The sequence below is a fragment of the Rhinatrema bivittatum genome, chromosome 4, assembly GCF_901001135.1.
Source record: "Rhinatrema bivittatum chromosome 4, aRhiBiv1.1, whole genome shotgun sequence".
Lineage (NCBI taxonomy): Eukaryota > Metazoa > Chordata > Amphibia > Gymnophiona > Rhinatrematidae > Rhinatrema > Rhinatrema bivittatum.
In genome coordinates, this window is record NC_042618.1 from 47,395,303 (window position 1) to 47,412,636 (window position 17,334).

Genomic DNA, 17,334 nt, shown 5'->3' on the forward strand with positions numbered 1-17,334 from the left:
TCGTCAATCATAGGGAGATACAATACAAGACGTTCAAATGCTTTCAAAAGGGGATCACCAGGACATGGAGGTACCCACCATGATTTCCTATGGATGATTGAAATGTCTGAAGAAGCAGCTTATGTATAAAAACACAGTTTTAAATGTAAAAGGTGAAAGAATTTTTGGAATTGAATTCGTAAAGCGAAAGCATTATATCTGGTGGCTGGAACAAAGGATAACCCCTTTTGAAGCACCTGAATGTCAAAAGGTGAAAGATCCCTAGAGGAAAGGTTGAAAACTATTAGTTAATGGACAGAGGGCAGTGTGTTACTGCCATAGGTTGGGAGCATAAGAACATGCTATACTGGGTCAGACCAAGCCCAGCATCCTGTTTCCAACAGTGGCCAATCCAGGCCATAAGAACCTGGCAAGTACCCAAAAACTAAGTCTATTCTATGTAACCATTGCTAATGGCAGTGGCTATTCTCTAAGTGAACTTAATAGCAGGTAATGGACTTCTCCTCCAAGAACTTATCCAATCCTTTTTTAAACACAGCTATACTAACTGCACTAACCACATCCTCTGGCAACAAATTCCAGAGTTTAATTGTGCGTTGAGTAAAAAAGAACTTTCTCCGATTAGTTTTAAATGTGCCCCATGCTAACTTCATGACATGCCCCCTAGTCTTTCTACTATCCGAAAGAGTAAATAACTGATTCACATCTACCCATTCTAGACCTCTCATGATTTTAAACATCTCTCATATCCCCCCCTCCACCGTCTCTTCTCCAAGCTGAAAAGTCCTAACCTCTTTAGTCTTTCCTCATAGGGGAGCTGTTCCATTCCCTTTATCATTTTGGTCGCCCTTCTCTGTACCTTCTCCATCACAATTATAACTGAGATGTGGTGACCAGAATTGTTATCAGGTGATCCTCTTACCCATTAACCACCTAATTGTGTACATTCCTAATAATCAAATCACCAAATATGACAGCAGACTTAACCCTTCCCTCCTTGGCAGAAGCCCTGGGGGAGATATCCTTAGTGTGAGAGGATGATGCTCCAACTGGAAAGCAGGTCCTTGCTACAGGATCATTTCCTGCTGCACCAGGTTGATGCTCTCCGATCATGAGATCTTCCTCCAAGGAAACACCAGGGATGCCAGACTGGAGTTGGGACTTAGCTACTATGTCTCTGAAGGTCTCATCTATATACCTCTCGGTCTGCCTCAGTTGCTCCAGGTCTGCCACTCTAGCCTCCAGCGATCAGACTGGTTCTCTGAGAGAGAGGAGCTCTTTGCAGCAATTGCACACACACAACTTCTCACCGGTGGGTAAAAAAAATCATACATGTGACACTCAATGCAAATGTCTGGGAGGCCCCCCTCTTGCTGCTGGACTGCTGCCTTCATCTTAAAATTTGTTCAGTTCCTAGTTAAGTTTTAGGTAGCTATGGGTGTAAGACTGCATATGATTAGGGTCTTTTAAATGTATTAGTGACCTACAAGGGAATGATAACTCAGAAATTTCCCACACCTTAAAAAAAAAAAATCGGCCTTTTAACTTAAGTGTGAAAGTGACACCTGCCTATAAATTAAAGGATGAGCTAGGGGTGGGTTGGGAAATAGACACATTAACTTCTGTTTATTGCCTGACTACCTATTTAAAACAAAACACAAGAACACACTAAATAATATACCCCAATACTTTTAAGTTTTAAAACTTTCTCCAAGCAGTACTTATTCTTTCCAGCCACCAGCAAGGTGATCCTCTCCTCTCAGTGCTCCCACTTAGCACCGAGACCAAAAAACCTTCTGCCACAGGCATTCAGTATCCCTCAACTGCTTCATGATTTTTCATCCAGGACTATTCAAATAGCTCAACTACCGTGACTGCATAGCATATAAGTGATCTCTCTAACTTAATGTGGATCTTAACACAATTTTTGAACAGGAGCTAATTTGGGTTTGCTACGAAAAGGTATGAAAACAGAACACAAATGTTTTGCTTGTATAATGTTACTCTAACTTATTTCAAAAATAAAATTATGTCTATAATTCTTTCATGATGAAAATGTAGAATGTGTTATGTAGATTAATAAAACTCCTACTTTTAATGCATTTTGATTTATACTGAGATGGCAGAATGTGAAAAATGTACAAGTGTGTGAAGACTTTTACAAGGCACCATATATGCCTAGGAGGTGAGGGGTGGCATATATTCTATCAAAAATTTGCCAGTGTTCACAATTTAATAATGCATATATACAGTCTGACTGAACTAAATATGCCAATGCCAAAACCTAACCCAAAATCAAATACCAATAAAACACCTCTAGCAAAAATGATCTATGCCAACCGAATCATGATGGCACAAGATATGGTCAATAAATAAAATGCATATTAAAAATTCTATAGTAGTATGAGATGGAGTTGTCTGAAAAAGCTGCTGCGTTGTCTAGTTTCTAAAACATTAAAACCTAAGCAGTGAGTCAAGTACCACACCTTGGTTATACACAGCCCTCCAATCAGGAAGTTTAAGTAGCCCTGAATAATAAAATTAAGATAATTTTTAAATTGTAAGATTAGTAGGATTATATCAGAGTGTGGCTGACAATTAAGCATGATGCTCTTATTTGGAGATAAAACATGAGATTATTTTATATGAATTTATCACTCAACAGATACTCAACTGTAGTCACTCCAACAATACTTTCAGCATATGTGTAAAATACTAAGATTTCAGCTAAAACTGAACAATTATGTTATGTGAAAGATTTTACTATCATGCATGTACTGAACATTAGAGCTTCTAAAGAAAAATTATGATCACTGAAAAAATTTAGGACAATATAAAAGTAAACAGGTATAATTTTATTTTTATGTAACAGAACGGTTACATAGAGCTTGCATAGGAAGAAAAGTGAAGATGAATACAAAGAAAATAGAAGAACATACATACCAGGGTTTTCCAACCATGTCTTAGTGACCCCAAAACCAGTTGGGTTCTTCAGAATATTTATAATGAATATGCATGAGAAATTTGAATATATTGCAGACCCAATATATCCAAATCTGTCAGCAAATCTCTCATGCATATTCATTATGGATATTCTGACAAACCTAATTGGCTATGAGGTCACCAGGACAGGTTTGGGAAGTCCTGATGTACATAGGTGCCACAAAAGAAAAACTAAAATGTAAACTTATGCCATGCATCTGCAGCTATAAAATACTGAAGTTTCTTTTAATGTAAGAAGTGCAACATGTATTTGTAATACAACATACTGACAGACCAATGTGGCAGTTTAAATGTTTATTTTTACAGATGCATAAATTATCACCTGCTAATTTATTGCACTAAAACAACCTGTATAAAAAAAGCAGGCAGATCTTGAGTACTAAATACACCATATTGCCACATTAGCCAATGGCAATGAATGCAATACTTTCTCTTCATGTTTCCCAACAAATAACTTAATAAAAACATTTGTGCTTATTAAAACAAAACATTCAATGGTTAGCATGGCTCTACACATTTTAAAAGCACAAACAACCTCTATTTTCCTCCTCTGGTATAGAGTAATGAGACCTAGCAAGAAATTACTAAAAAGCACTTTAGACCTTTAAAAAAAAACAAAAAAAAAAAACAGAGTTGAGGTTATACTGACATCTTAGTACGATTCAAATCAAACAGTACCATTTCCAACACAAAAAAAAGCAAAGGAAAAAGCCTTAAGTGTTAACAAGGAAGCTGTTCTTAAGGGAAAAAGTAAATGAGTGCAGACCATTTCTATGGTCAAGCTGAGAATATGACAATGCTTTATTAAAAAAACAAAAAAAAAACCAAACAAAAAACGCAAAAACCAAACAATACTAGATTAATGCTTATGCAATAAAGCAGGGACAATGCTTTGTCAATTTTAGACACCATTTTCAAAAGAATTTTGCCCTAAGGTACAGATTGGGAAAAAGTCTTTGAAACTAGGGCCTTTTTTCAGAAATTGGATAAATCATTTAGAGGTATCCAAAATCAAAGTGCAATAGTAATAGTAGGATGTACTGAAGGCTCTATTCAGGTTGAAGTGTCAGATCCCCTCTGACTTCAGATGACTACATTTGCGTTAATGAAATATAAATTGTGAGGCTTGTTTTACCACAAGCTGGCTTGGTTTTCAGGATATCCATGATGAATATTCATTCATTAGATATATGTGCATGTAATGGAGGTGGTACAGGTAAATACATCTTATGAATATTCAGTATGAATAGCTTGAAACTCCAACCAGCACATGGCACTTGAGGATCAGAGTTGTCTACCCTTGATGTAGCTGTTTGAATGTCTGCACAATGGATTAACCTGATGCTCATCTCTTTCACAATGCATGGGTGCTTCTATTTTGTGTTTAAGACTGCAGGCAATTTCTGCTGAATAGGCCATCAAGAGATATGATTATCCAGCATTAACTTACTAGATTTCAGAAAAGATATAATATTTACAAGTGTTAAACTGACTACATGTATGGTAAAAGTCAACATTTCATCTAGGTGATAAATGTTCTTTAGTGCAGATGAACTTTTATCCATGACTTGCTCCCCCATTTTTCTCTCCATCAAAAATATAAAATTTGGACTAATGTTCATATTTAGCAAAATTTTTGCTTTTGAAATTCTCTGCATAAGTGTTCAAGAAAATACTCATGCTATGAAAACAATGAACCATACATTTTTTTTCCCTAAATCTTTATTACAAATCTGAATGTTAAGAAATATAATGTGCTAGTAAAGGCAGACTGATTCTCTGAAATTTTTCCTCTGGTACTTTGGAATTTAAACCATCATTCTGTTTTGAATGTATACTGCTGTCCTCATCCTATCTGAAAGCACCTCTGAGCAATGTGTAATCTCACAACATATAACTACCTGCCCTACCTACATAGTGAGATTATGGTGGAATGATTGCAGTACGTCTCATATCCATCATTTTGGAAAGGTTTAATCTGGAAACATTTTAATGTTGACATTGCCTGTCTAAGAGGGCTGTTCAATCTGCAGTATGGATAAAGCAGAATTTGCCTTCTCTGCTATCTAGTTGTACAGCTAAGCATTACTATTACAATGCAGTATAGTCCCCATAAAATCAATAGTGCATGCATCTCAGGCTACAACAGCTCTTTCTATTGTAATATGTATCAGTTTTACCATGATTGTGACATCCTTTTATCCTGTTTTATCAAACAAGCAAATAAAGCTTCTTGTACTCTGTATATTAAAAGTGAATGTGGAAAAGAAATTAATCTGCTTATAAAAAGTAACCTGGTGTTTTAATACAGAACCATTTTATTGCATACAATTTTGTTGTGCAAAAATCTTTTGTAACTACAGTATCTCTCAGTAAGGAACAGTAAAATTCATCTACTGCCACTGTTTTACATTTTATTTTTAATACTAAAAGGCATCTTATCTGGGCACCCAAGAATATTTTAACGGACTGTTCGATCAGAACATTTCTGAATACCGTTAAGATTTACAGCTGATCTGCAGCCATGCAAATATTAGCTTCATAGTTTAAGAGATTGTGTAGTTTTAAGCAGTGTTCTGAATACAAAAAACAGAAGAATTTAAAATAAAATACATAAGTTGGGAAAGTGCATAAAAATTAGGCATGTTTTTCTTTCCCAGGTCCCCTCACCAGACTGAGCCTGTCCATGCACACAACTGATACAGGTGTAAGGACAGATAAGGTAAAGTCGAGGCATGTTCTCATTTCTGAAACAGCCAAAAGTTACCCTTGTCCTCCCCCCACCCCCACATAAGAGTAAACCAAAGTATTGTATGCAAAACTTTACACACTGTGAAAAACGGTGATAGTTACCCAATGGGAGAATAGCCAAAGTAATACTGTGCCAAGCTTGAGGTTTTATTTAAATTCTATGTTTACAAAATGGATCTCATTAAGTAGCGAACTGCAAGATTTTACATTTTAATCTTGCCAGTGGCTGAAAGGTCAGCTACAATTCTGTAATTCAGCAATACAACCCATGCATATGCCCATATTAAGGCCTCCCATTCAGTAGAACTGAATTAAACTGGTATTTTGCCAAGAGAAAACTACAATGAATCACATCACCAATGAAGCCCTCAAGTAGAATGGATGTGCCTAATTCTTTGTAAGGGTAGATTTTAGGTGGAAAACAAATCTAAATTGTTTGATCTCTTGCTATAAGGCTGAAATTTCAGTATTCTACAAAATGACCAAAATTTTTCATACATACAGAAATATTTCATAGAACAAACTACAAACTGTGGTCTAGCACAGTGGTTCCCAGCCCAGTCAGTCCTTGAGATATACCTAGCTAATCTGGTTTTCAGAATATCCACAATGAATATGCAAGAGATAGATTTGCGTACAATGAAGAAAGTGTATGCAAGTATCTCATGCATATTCACCGTGGATATTTTGAAAACCTGACTAGCTAGGTGTGCCCTAAGGACTGGGTTGAAAACCTCCAGTCTAGCACAATGATGCTGAAACCAGTTCTCATTCTCCCAAAAACCAGTCTGGTTTTCAGGATATCCATAGTGAATAATATAAGTTATACTTGGATACATCCCGTTTAAGCATTGGACTGATATGTGCAAATATAAAATGCATAGTCATTTGGAATAGCCTGAAAAGCAGACAGGTCATGAAGGATTCCAAGACCTGCTAGAATATCACTGATGTATCAGAAAAATATTAGTCCTTCAGACAATACTTATCTGCACAGAACATCCTGCTTCCCACTTTGGACAAAAGTATGCTCTTTTTCTAATGCTAGATTCAGTTTCAGCCAATTATTTGGATCTACGTTTTTACATCACTATCCCCATAATACTTAAAGTCACCAATAGCAGCAATATAGCGAGTGCATGGAGTACAATCCTCTGTACATCAGTGATCTTTAATCAGATGAAATACCCTCACTTTGTCTTACTAACCTGTAAATAAATAGCTGTTTGAGTCTGTTTTCTTAAGAGTATAATTCTATCCCAAAGTGTATTGATGTGAACAATTTGATCTGTAAGAAATGAGAAAATGGAAGTACTATATTTTAAAATGTGCAAGTTCAGTTTTGGCAACAATATTTACTTGGGTTTTCTTATAATCCACAACTTCCACAGTGTGTTTGCTGCAGAGGAAATACTCAGGAGTTACTCTGTTCTGCACTTTTAATGTATGTAGTACCTTTCATCCAAATAAGATCCCAATATCCTTTATTTACTGCTGAATTATCAGAAACACAAGCAGTTATCTGTAGGTTGGATGGTCTGGAAGCAAATTTCTGATTACTAAGAACTGAAAAGATGTCCTAAATCAATACAGGGAGCAATGGCCAACATAGCTGTTACCTCCCAATTATTTTTGGCTATACTGAGGTACAGACAAAGTGGCTTGCCCAAGACAGAAAGTGGCAGTGAAAGAATTTAAAAACTTAGGTCTCAAGAGCTCTCCTGACTAGTAGGAACTTGATGTTCAATGTTCCAATTACTAGGTCAAATCTCCTTCCCTTATATTAAACTCATTGAAAGTTTTATACATATATGCATACACATACCTGAAACAGATGAAAGCAACATGTTAATGAAAACTGTTTTAAACATTACAAGTAGTCAATTTATCAATTACTATGAATTGCTAAAAATAAACTAAGTCAAATTGTTGATAAACTTGTATCTCATCATTTCTTATATGATAAAGTATTTCTATTTAAGCAATTTTAGTTTTAAAGGGGGACTACGCACACATTTAAAAAATGTAAATACATTCCTCAAAGAACAAAGACAACATATAATGGAGCATTCTCAAATTAAGATTTAGGAATAAATTAAACTAAGCTTAAAGATGTGCAAATAATTCAAAGTTAAAATGAAACCAGTACAATTTCAGCCTGGTTCAAATTTGACAGGAAAGGCAGATTTTCCCCCAAGTCTACTGGGAAAACTGGAATTTTCCCAGCAATTCTGCAGAAAATCTAAAGTGAATTAAAAAAAAAATCTATGATTAATTTCACTGGGATTAATCAAATTAATGGATGTTCACTTTGGATTTTTGTTTTTGAAGATCACAAAACAGGTTTTCAGTTCAGCCTTGCATTTTATAAATTTTTCTTTAACAATGGTTTGCCCGAACTCAATGAGATATGCTACTTCAAGTAGTTTTCGAAGAACTCAAAGTCTGATTTCTCTAGCCAAGATGTTTCTAAATCTAAGGGTCCCATGTACCAAAAGCTCTCTTGATTTTTGTGCCACAGGCAAAGATTTTTAGCAAGCAGGGCCTCAGATTTTATGGGGGGTTTTTTTGGTTTTTTTTTTTAAAGTTAAATAATTTAAAAGTCTTAGAATTTAATACTGATATCAATATAAATCTAAATAAAAGATATATCTGTAAATAAACTTATACACTGAACAATCTAATACCTTTAAGGTTCACAGATCAGCTATCCTTCCATCACAAATAATCTGCATAATGAAAAACAAACCATATTTAGTATAAAGATCACTCAAGAACAAAGAAAACCTGAAGCATCAAACATACAGCACTGGAAAGAGTTAAAGCATTTCAGCTTGACGAGGTAGTGTCAACCACATCCAACATGAAATATGCCAGACTTAAAGAGACTGCAGATTTTGGTCTACACCAGTGTCAAATAGAAAAATATCAGACATTCTTGAAATTATATTTAGAAAAATAAGTGAACATGAACTGCATGACCACATGATCACCACTGCTGAGGAGCACAAGGAGAGGATGTATCTTTTGCATTTGACATCACACATTTACTCTCTAGGTCTCCATCACCTGAGTCAGCAGAGGAAGTGACATGCTGTTTGATGCTGACTAGCTTGTTTCTTTTCCACTACTCTTATGGGACATAACCGATTTACAATACCATATAGTATGTGTAGACAAAAAAAAAATGCTGCTTTGGATTTATCATGAGTAAATAAAAAACAGTGTACAAATAAAACTGTTGAATTGGAGGTTAAAAAAAAAACACACCTGAAATGGTTAAATCTAAAACCAAACCAAACGCCATATCATGTCCAAGCTATGACAAGTTGATGCATCACAATAAAATGTAGAAATACTATAAAATTTATAAAAATAGTCTGATACTGTAGAAAATGTAAGATAACTTGACAAGTATTAATTTTGCTCCCCCTACCCCAACTGCCAAATATACTACATGTATATTTGGAGATATATTTGCATGTTAGGGTGGCTAAGCCACAATGTTCAGCTCTGATGTAGCTCAGACTCCCCTGTATTACTTCATATTCCATATTGTCAAAAATGTATATGGAGAGTTTATAACTAAGACATTTCTTATGTGCAGGTTCTTCTGTAGCATTTAGAATTGCACAAAGTGGAGACTGTTTACCAGTATGCGGGCATATCAATACAGCTACACAAACAATATCATAGCCATCCTCTACAGTTTGAAAGAGAAGTTGATGCATTCATACAATAAATATTTGACCATTATGCTAGATTTATAATTTTAGACACAGATCTGGTTAATTCATATACTGTACAACTGTACATATTTTTTAAATCTATGTTTAAAAACATTCATTTAAAACAGGTAATTAAGTATGTTTGAAGAGTTATTACCAGCTTGGTGTTATACTCAAGCATCTGAACTTGACCAGTTGTAACTGTACTATAATAGCAGCCCACATATAATTTAAAAAAAAAAAAAAAAAGTTACTGACAATCTTTCAGTGGTTTCAGTCATAAGTCCACAGCGGATAAAGTTAAAAAAAAAAAAAAAAAAAAAAAATGTATCATGACCCGACAAGAATTTCCATGATATGGTCCAAATCACTCAAATCTGTTCTACAGATACTGTTTGCTGATGAAGAATTGCATGAGGGGAAGGCTTTCAACGTATCTTCAGAAGTGGCAGATGGCCTAGGTGGCATAAGAGGTGGGAAACATAAATCTGAATCATACATGGATGTGTCAATATCTTCAAAGATGTCATCAATAGCCAAATCTTTCAAGTAACTAGTTGAATTTGTAATTTCAAAGGAACCAAACATACATTCTGCCCCTTTTGGTTCAGGTTTGTCATCTTCTAGTTTTAACCCTGTGCTTTCCAGAGGCTTTGGTTGATCGTCCCCAGCAGGGACCAAACATGGAGATGGGCTAATGTCCTCCATGAAGTCCAAATCTTTAAGAATAGATGAAATGGCAGATGACATGTCATCATCTGAAACCACCAATAGACTATTTTCAATTGGGCTTTCTGCAGGCCAAGAACCATAACCATGGGACTCTGAGTGGTTATTTAACCCTGAAGACAAATGTAAAGTAATTCCAGTTAAATCGATTCCTGTGTGATTGAGGGTACTGGAGGTAACGTTATTGCACACGTTCACTGGCTGCTGACTGGTCTCTTGCCTCATTTCCTCCTGAATTTGTCTAACTGTATTGGCTATGAGAACAGAGTGGTGCAGATTAGGTTCTACCAGCATTTTATAGCTCTGTAACTTATTGAGGCACATATTCAGCACCAATTGCCTCTGAAGTACATATGGCAGATTACGACTTGGATCCAAGGCACTAAAGAGATCAGCCATGCTCTCCTCACAATCACTCAGCTTGCGTTTGAGCCCTCTACCCACCATGAACCTGGAGAAAAAGAAAAAAAAAATTCTTTAGGCATTTGCTAAAATTAATTCTTTACAGGAATATTGGAAAATACAAGTTATATGTTTTATGCTGGTTTTTAAACATATTAATTGCTACAAAAATATAAATCTTAAACTAGAACAAAAAGTTCTTTACTAATATTTTCTGGGTCAGATACAAGGAAGAGTAAACTGATATACAATATGAAGTTTCAGCTCAAGTAAACTTACTCCAGAAAATACATGGCATCCAGAATCCCCCACCCCTTTTGGCTGCACTCAGTCTTTTCTCTAGAATATTGATGAAACTGGAATTTCAATCTATATGTTTCAATATAAATCAGAAAACCTAGAGTCCCAATTATCCGTTCACATGATTGGAAAATTTGTCATACTAAGAAAACCTAATAAAAAAAAATTGGAATTATACAAAATAAAAAACTTGTAGTTAATGCTACCAATTTTACTGTCAACATTATGCCAATAGGTTTATGCATAATCAATGCTTGCTGTACTATTCTTTCACAATAGAGATCAAGGTCCCAGGTCATTCAGATTTTAGAGAAGGCTTTTCTGCTATTCTACTGCATTTTTCAAGAAGCTTACATGAGTTTAATTTAAGATATCTAAATTTACAATTTCTATCTGAGGTGTATGGAGTTACCATTAAGTGTGAAAAGCAATAACATATGTGCATACCACCCACGACAACTAATTATTGAAGTATTTATTATAAGAATTGTGTTACTATTCTGGCAGCAGCTTTTTTATAAACATGTTCCAACTTTATACAGTCACCAAGTTCACACTACAGATTTAATCACATCTTCTTAGAGACTGCCCTCAATATTTCTGCCGCTATTCTAGTTGTCACTATTTACCACTATTAAAAAAAAAAAAAAAAATCAAATTCAGAATCTATTCAGCTCAGTTCAATATTTTGCCTATTTGAGATCAAAGAAAAAATAAAAATCACAACATGAATTTGCTATGCAGCTGTCTCCTTGTTCAACTAGTGAGTCCAAGCAACTGCACCAGGCCTCTGACGGAACTGAGAGCAGCAACTCTGCTTCCATTCAGTGAAGGGTGTAAAGAGGTGGAGCTTTAAGGAGAAATGTATCTCAAACATACTTCCAAGAGCTTGCCTTGCACACAAGAATTCTTGAAAATGTTGACATTATGTTTCTTGTAAATATACAATTGGACATAGAATAAAACTGAAACTTATGCATGTTTTCAAGCTATTAACGAAAACTGATGCACCCATTTTTTAAGCCTAAGGGAAACCACAAAATGTCTATACTGTGCATTAAGGAAAAGTACTAGGAAAAAAATAGAATTTAGATAATTGATTTGGTAGCTAGAATTAGCAAAGATATGAATATCCTTTGTTTTATTTACAGTATTATCTAAGCTTTGGCAGAGCCTCCTGCTTCATGCCACCCCTATAAGTCTAACTAAAGTACTATTGTGCTGATACTAGAATCTTTTGCCTGCATCACATGGAAATGAGCAAGAGATACAGTACAAATAGGTGAGCTACAAATTCAGAGAGGGAAGGAGGCAAGGTTATTAAAAAAAAAATCCTCTCATTCAAATAAAATCTAAAATAAGACTTTTATTAGGAAAAACAGGAAGGAAAGCTAAAAACTGAAAGGAACAAGAGACAAGAAAACAATTTGATATTTTAAAATTTAAATCAGTACTGATTTACACACACAGTGTGGCTATTACTAAACTATCCAACCTCAAATTATGGACAACCTTTTCAGAAAAAAATCCGAGACAAGGAATAATAGAAAAACAGTCTTTGCAAGTTTTATCCACTGTTATAATCACTGGTCTTCAAATAAATGTCATTTTTTAAAATATGTTTTAAATACAATAAAAACATCTGCCAATCCGTACTTATTTTGTCCTTAAGAGTGAATACTGTAGAAAACAACCCAAAAAGAGATCTGCTTCAGGGGTTTGTTTCATACACTGCTGGCATTGAATACTCCATTAGCAGCTAAGCCAAGCAGACATAAGAAATACCATTTTGGGGCACAAGTACATGGAATGGATCTTTGTGTTAGAAAATGTTGGGTATTTCCAAGTGACCCAGATTGCCCATGGTGGGCTCAATGCATCATGGTTCAGATCAAGGCTGTAGTAAACACTTCAACATACCCAGCCAGCCTTGTTGAATACTCCTTTAAATAGCAATACCACTATATTTTAATGGCAAAAAACCTATGAAAAGCAAGGTACCTCTGTTTTCAGATGAGGCGCATACCAGGAACTGCAGATGTTCTCGCCTTATGGCTGTCTTAACTCCTCCTGGGCCCTATTAGAGATCTATCTGCTATATGACTTGCTCCCAGCAAGTGTCAGATGCTAAACAGAATCAATGACTCAGAAGTTGGTTTCTTTCCAAATGATGTAAAGTTCTATATAGTAGTATTACATATACCAGTTTAACCTAGATATATCCAGTGTCTTTCATAAAAGAAAATTTTGCTTAAGAGGGCTCTGGGCACCCAGACAGACAATGAGGCTACTTGATTGAAAGGATTTTGATAATGCTCACTATACTATAGAAAACAAAATTTTTAACTTCACCTGTTAAAAATGATCTAACATGCATAAGCAAGTTTGCTTATCATAAAACGGTGTTTTCTGTTGACAGCAGGATGAATTAGCCATGCGGTTTGGGTGATGTCATTGACTGTGCTCTCACTGACTTTCCTCGAAGCAGAGCTTCGAAAGCTGCTGCATCTGCGCGGTTCTTCCCACGTTCAGCGTCAGTCTCCTCAGTGCAATGAGAAATCTAAAAACGGCAGTGCTGTGATCTAGAAGGGCAGAACAAACATGTCCAAGGAGGAGGGAGGGCATGCATGACTAATTCATTCTGCTATCTACGGAAAACACCGTTTACGGTAAGCAAACTTGCTTCCCCCCCCCATCAATAAGCAGGCTGAATTAGCCATGCTGTTTGGGAATCCCAAGCTCTGGTAAAAGAAAAAAAAATCTATTCTGGTGGGCAAGAAGGGGAAGCCTTCAGGTAAGTTACCCCTCCTTATCCACCTGGACTTTATCTTGCCTGTTTGTTAGTAATAATTTTCTTACTTTTTTTTTTTTATACCCTGGATTCTCTGTGGACATGTCTCTTCTACCTACTACTGTGGATAAAATTGCATGTCCCAATCTGCTATCCGAAGCTATCAGCTGGTCCTGACAGTAATGAGAGGTGAAAGTATGGACAGATGACCAGGTAGCTGCTCTGCAGATGTCTATTGGTACTTTTCGAAGGTGAGCAAGAGGCCGCAGCTTGTACTTTATGTGCATTGATGGGTCCTTGTGGCAAAACTTGGGTGGACTCATGGCAGAAGCGAATGCAATCTGTGATCCAGTTGGAGACTGTTCTCTTGGATACTGCCAAACCCAGTGAGTTAGGATTAAATGAAACAAACAGTTGTGAGGCACACTGGTGAGGCTGTGTCCTTTGTTTATAATAAGCCAGAGCTCTTTTACAATCCAAAGAGTGGAGCAGTCTTTCCCTTTTATTACAGTGTAGCTTAGGAAAGAAGATAGCTAGGGAGATAGTGTCTGCTTTCCACATCAGTCAGGCTACCTTTGGGAGGAATTTGGGGTAAGTTCCAAGTACAAACTTGATATGATAGAACTGCAAGTAAGGTGAAAAGTGTATTAAGGCTTGGAGTTCACTGACTCATCGAGCAGAGGTAATAGCCACGAAGAACACTACTCTTCCAAGTAAGAAATTTTAGGTGGACAGATTGTAAGGGTTCAAATGGATTCTTCATGAAAGCAGAGAAGATGACATTTAAATCCCAAGGTACCGGCAGTGACAGGAGGATGAAGGTTAAGACCTCTCATGAATCGAGTCACTAACAGATGGGATGCCATGCAAGAGTCTCGTGGTAAGCAGCTATGGCATTCAAATGGACCCAACAAAGTGGCCAGATCAGAGTTTGAGAGATGGAGATGTGACAATCTTCTAGTTGAAAGTTTTCCTGCTGCTACAATTATCTGCTGAATGTCTGGCGAGACAGCTAACTTTTGCAAGATCTTCCGTTCAACTTCCAGGTTGTGAGAAGCATGGAGCAGGTGAAGGGAGCCCCCTTCCTGTGTTAGGAGATCTGATTCTTGACCCAAGGATATGGGCCGATCCTCTGAATAATGTATTAGATACACAAATTCTGTCTCAGCTATGCTGGAGTTATGAGAATCATTCGTGCTTTGTCCCAAAAGGAAGTTTTGAACTGTCCTGGAGATCAGAGGAATCTGAGGAAAAGCGCAGAGTAGGCCGATTGACCAAGCTAGAAGAAAGGTATCTTGTGTCCTTCTGAAGGCGCTGGAGCAGATCAAACAAAAGTCCTTCACCTTTATTGTGCTCAGTGGCAAACAGATCCAAGCATGGTAGACCCCACTGATGGAATATTTTGTCGGCTGTTGATTGATTGAAGGACCACTCATGAGGGTGAAACACTGCTTAGATGATCCGCCAAGGTGTTTGCAAGCCCTGGCAAATACATCATTCGAAGTGTCAATGAGTTTTCCACAGCCCATTCCCAGATCCATACTGCTTCTCAGCAAAGGAACAAGGAACCCAATCCTCTGTTCATATATAACATGGTCACTTGATTGTCTATGTGAATTATAAGGGTGTGGTTCCTCACCAGATAAGCAAAGGTCCTGAGAGCATCTCTCAAAGCTCTTAGTTCCAGGAGATTGATTTGGTAGGTCTGCTCAGTCAAAGACCATAGACCTTGCATTCTGAATTGTAAAAGATGAGCCGCCCCCACCCCTAAGTGGAGGCATCTGTGGTGAGAATGAGAGCGTGGGTCAGTTCCTGAAAGGGGGGGGGGGGATCTCACTGTCAGCATTCCAGATTGCAGCTACCAACAAATGTCCCTGCTCATGGAGTCCGAGAGAATTATCCTCTGTCATAGGTTGGAAGTATTGGGACCATTGAGATTTCAGGTGGGTATGAGACCCCACATGAATGGTCGATGCTAGATGTCCCAAGAGTACTAGCAGCTGGCGCAGTGTAATCATTGAGTTGCGAAGCAGCTCTGTACAATGAGTCTGAATTTTCTCGATTCTTTCTGGTGGAAGGCTCGAGAATGGATGGAGTCTATTTGCGCTCCTATGAATTGCAGAATTTGAGTCAGTTTGAGTCCAGATTTCTAATAGTTGATGAGGAACCCCAGAGACTCAAGGCAGGTGATTGTCTGGGGAGACTATCAACCAATCATCTAGATAGGGAATTTGGATTTTTCCCTGTCTTTGCAAATGAGCAACTGCCACAGCCAAACACTTGGTGAAAACCCTCAGAGACGAAGAAAGGACCCTGCACTGGTAGTGAGTCGAGGCCACCCGGAAAGGTGTATTGGAATTTGCATGTAGCATCCTTTAGACCCAGAGAGCACATACAAATGTTCTGTTGACTGAACAGCAAAACCAGTTTTAGTGAAGTCATCTTGAACTTCTTTCTGAATGTGTTTAGGGAGCATAGATCCAGAATTTATTTGTTTAAAACTTTTCTATACCGACATTCACAGGAATATTATATCGGTTTACACTGAACAGGGGAAACAATTAACTTTTTGGAGAAGGAATTAGAAATTACATGGAATAAGGGAGACTGGAACTTGGGTGTAAAGGAATAGAAAAGAAGAATAGAGTAACAGCAATGAGTATTTACACTTAGAGGTATGTGCTTAAAAGGAAAATATGCTAGGGGTTAAGAAAAAGGGGAAGGACCTTAGAAGTACAGAACGAAGCCCTCCTGATTGTTTTAGAATAAGTAAATGGCTCTTTAAACAGGCATACCCCAATTCCTCTCAAACCTAGTCCTTTCCCTCCTCGAACCTCCTCAGCTCCCGCTCAGCCTACCTACCTTCTCCCTGACCTCCCCTATACCTTCCCTGTACCCCCTCCTCCCTCCCCTAGCCCCCCTCATCCTCCGCCTACCCCACCCTCTTCACCCCTTAGCAAGCTCTCCCTGAAAATACCCTTGCTCAGTTGTACCACTGTTTTCCCTCCACACCCCCCTGCTCCTTTTCCCTTTCTCCTCTCCCTTCCCGCTCCCTCCCTCTTTTCCTCCCCCCTGCACCAGCATTTATCTGTACATACGTGCACTTGCCTCCTTCATACTGTAAATAAGTTCTATATGCTAAGTTCTTAAGTGCACATGCCCCCTTAGCATTGTTTATAGTTCACTTGCATATCTAACCCTAGCATGAATGCAAAAGTTGTAACTCTGCTCGTTGACTCTCTTCACCTGTACTTTTATATATTATCCAGTTAGCCCCCTTCCCCGTTCATTGTAATTTCCTTTCTTAGTTACTTGTAAACCGACATGATGTGTCCTACGAATGCCGGTATAGAAAAATGTTAAATAAATAAATAAATAAATAAATACTGGGAGTAATAACCGGTGTTGAGTTGGTGATTTGGTACTGGCTGGATGGCCTTCTGGCAGAGTAACGCTTGAACCTCTTGTTGTAACAAACAGCTGAGAAACATCCTTCAGCTGCTGGCAAGGTGGGGAAGTGAGGGTGGAGTAGTAAATTTTAGGCAATATCCCTTGCTCACTATCTTCAGGACCCACTGATCTGAAGTAATCTGCTTCCATTCTGAGGCAAAATGAGATATTCTGGCTCCC

The 17,334-nt window shown here is 37.4% G+C and overlaps 1 protein-coding gene across 6 annotated transcripts in view; it reads right to left on the minus strand.

Annotated features, from left to right (window-relative positions):
* Positions 1-2,834: 2,834 nt before the first annotated feature.
* The window catches only part of LOC115089787 (SERTA domain-containing protein 2-like), a 39,005-nt gene continuing 24,505 nt past the window's right edge, over positions 2,835-17,334 (minus strand). For 3 of the 6 annotated variants that reach the window (XM_029598087.1, XM_029598085.1, XM_029598086.1), the window contains one exon: positions 2,835-10,662. In XM_029598087.1, coding sequence (XP_029453947.1) covers positions 9,813-10,658 — 846 coding nt within the window. In that variant the 5' untranslated portion in view covers positions 10,659-10,662 and the 3' untranslated portion in view covers positions 2,835-9,812. The remainder of the gene's footprint in view (positions 10,663-17,334) is intronic. The other 3 variants (XR_003856233.1, XR_003856231.1, XR_003856232.1) reach the window with 3 other exon arrangements.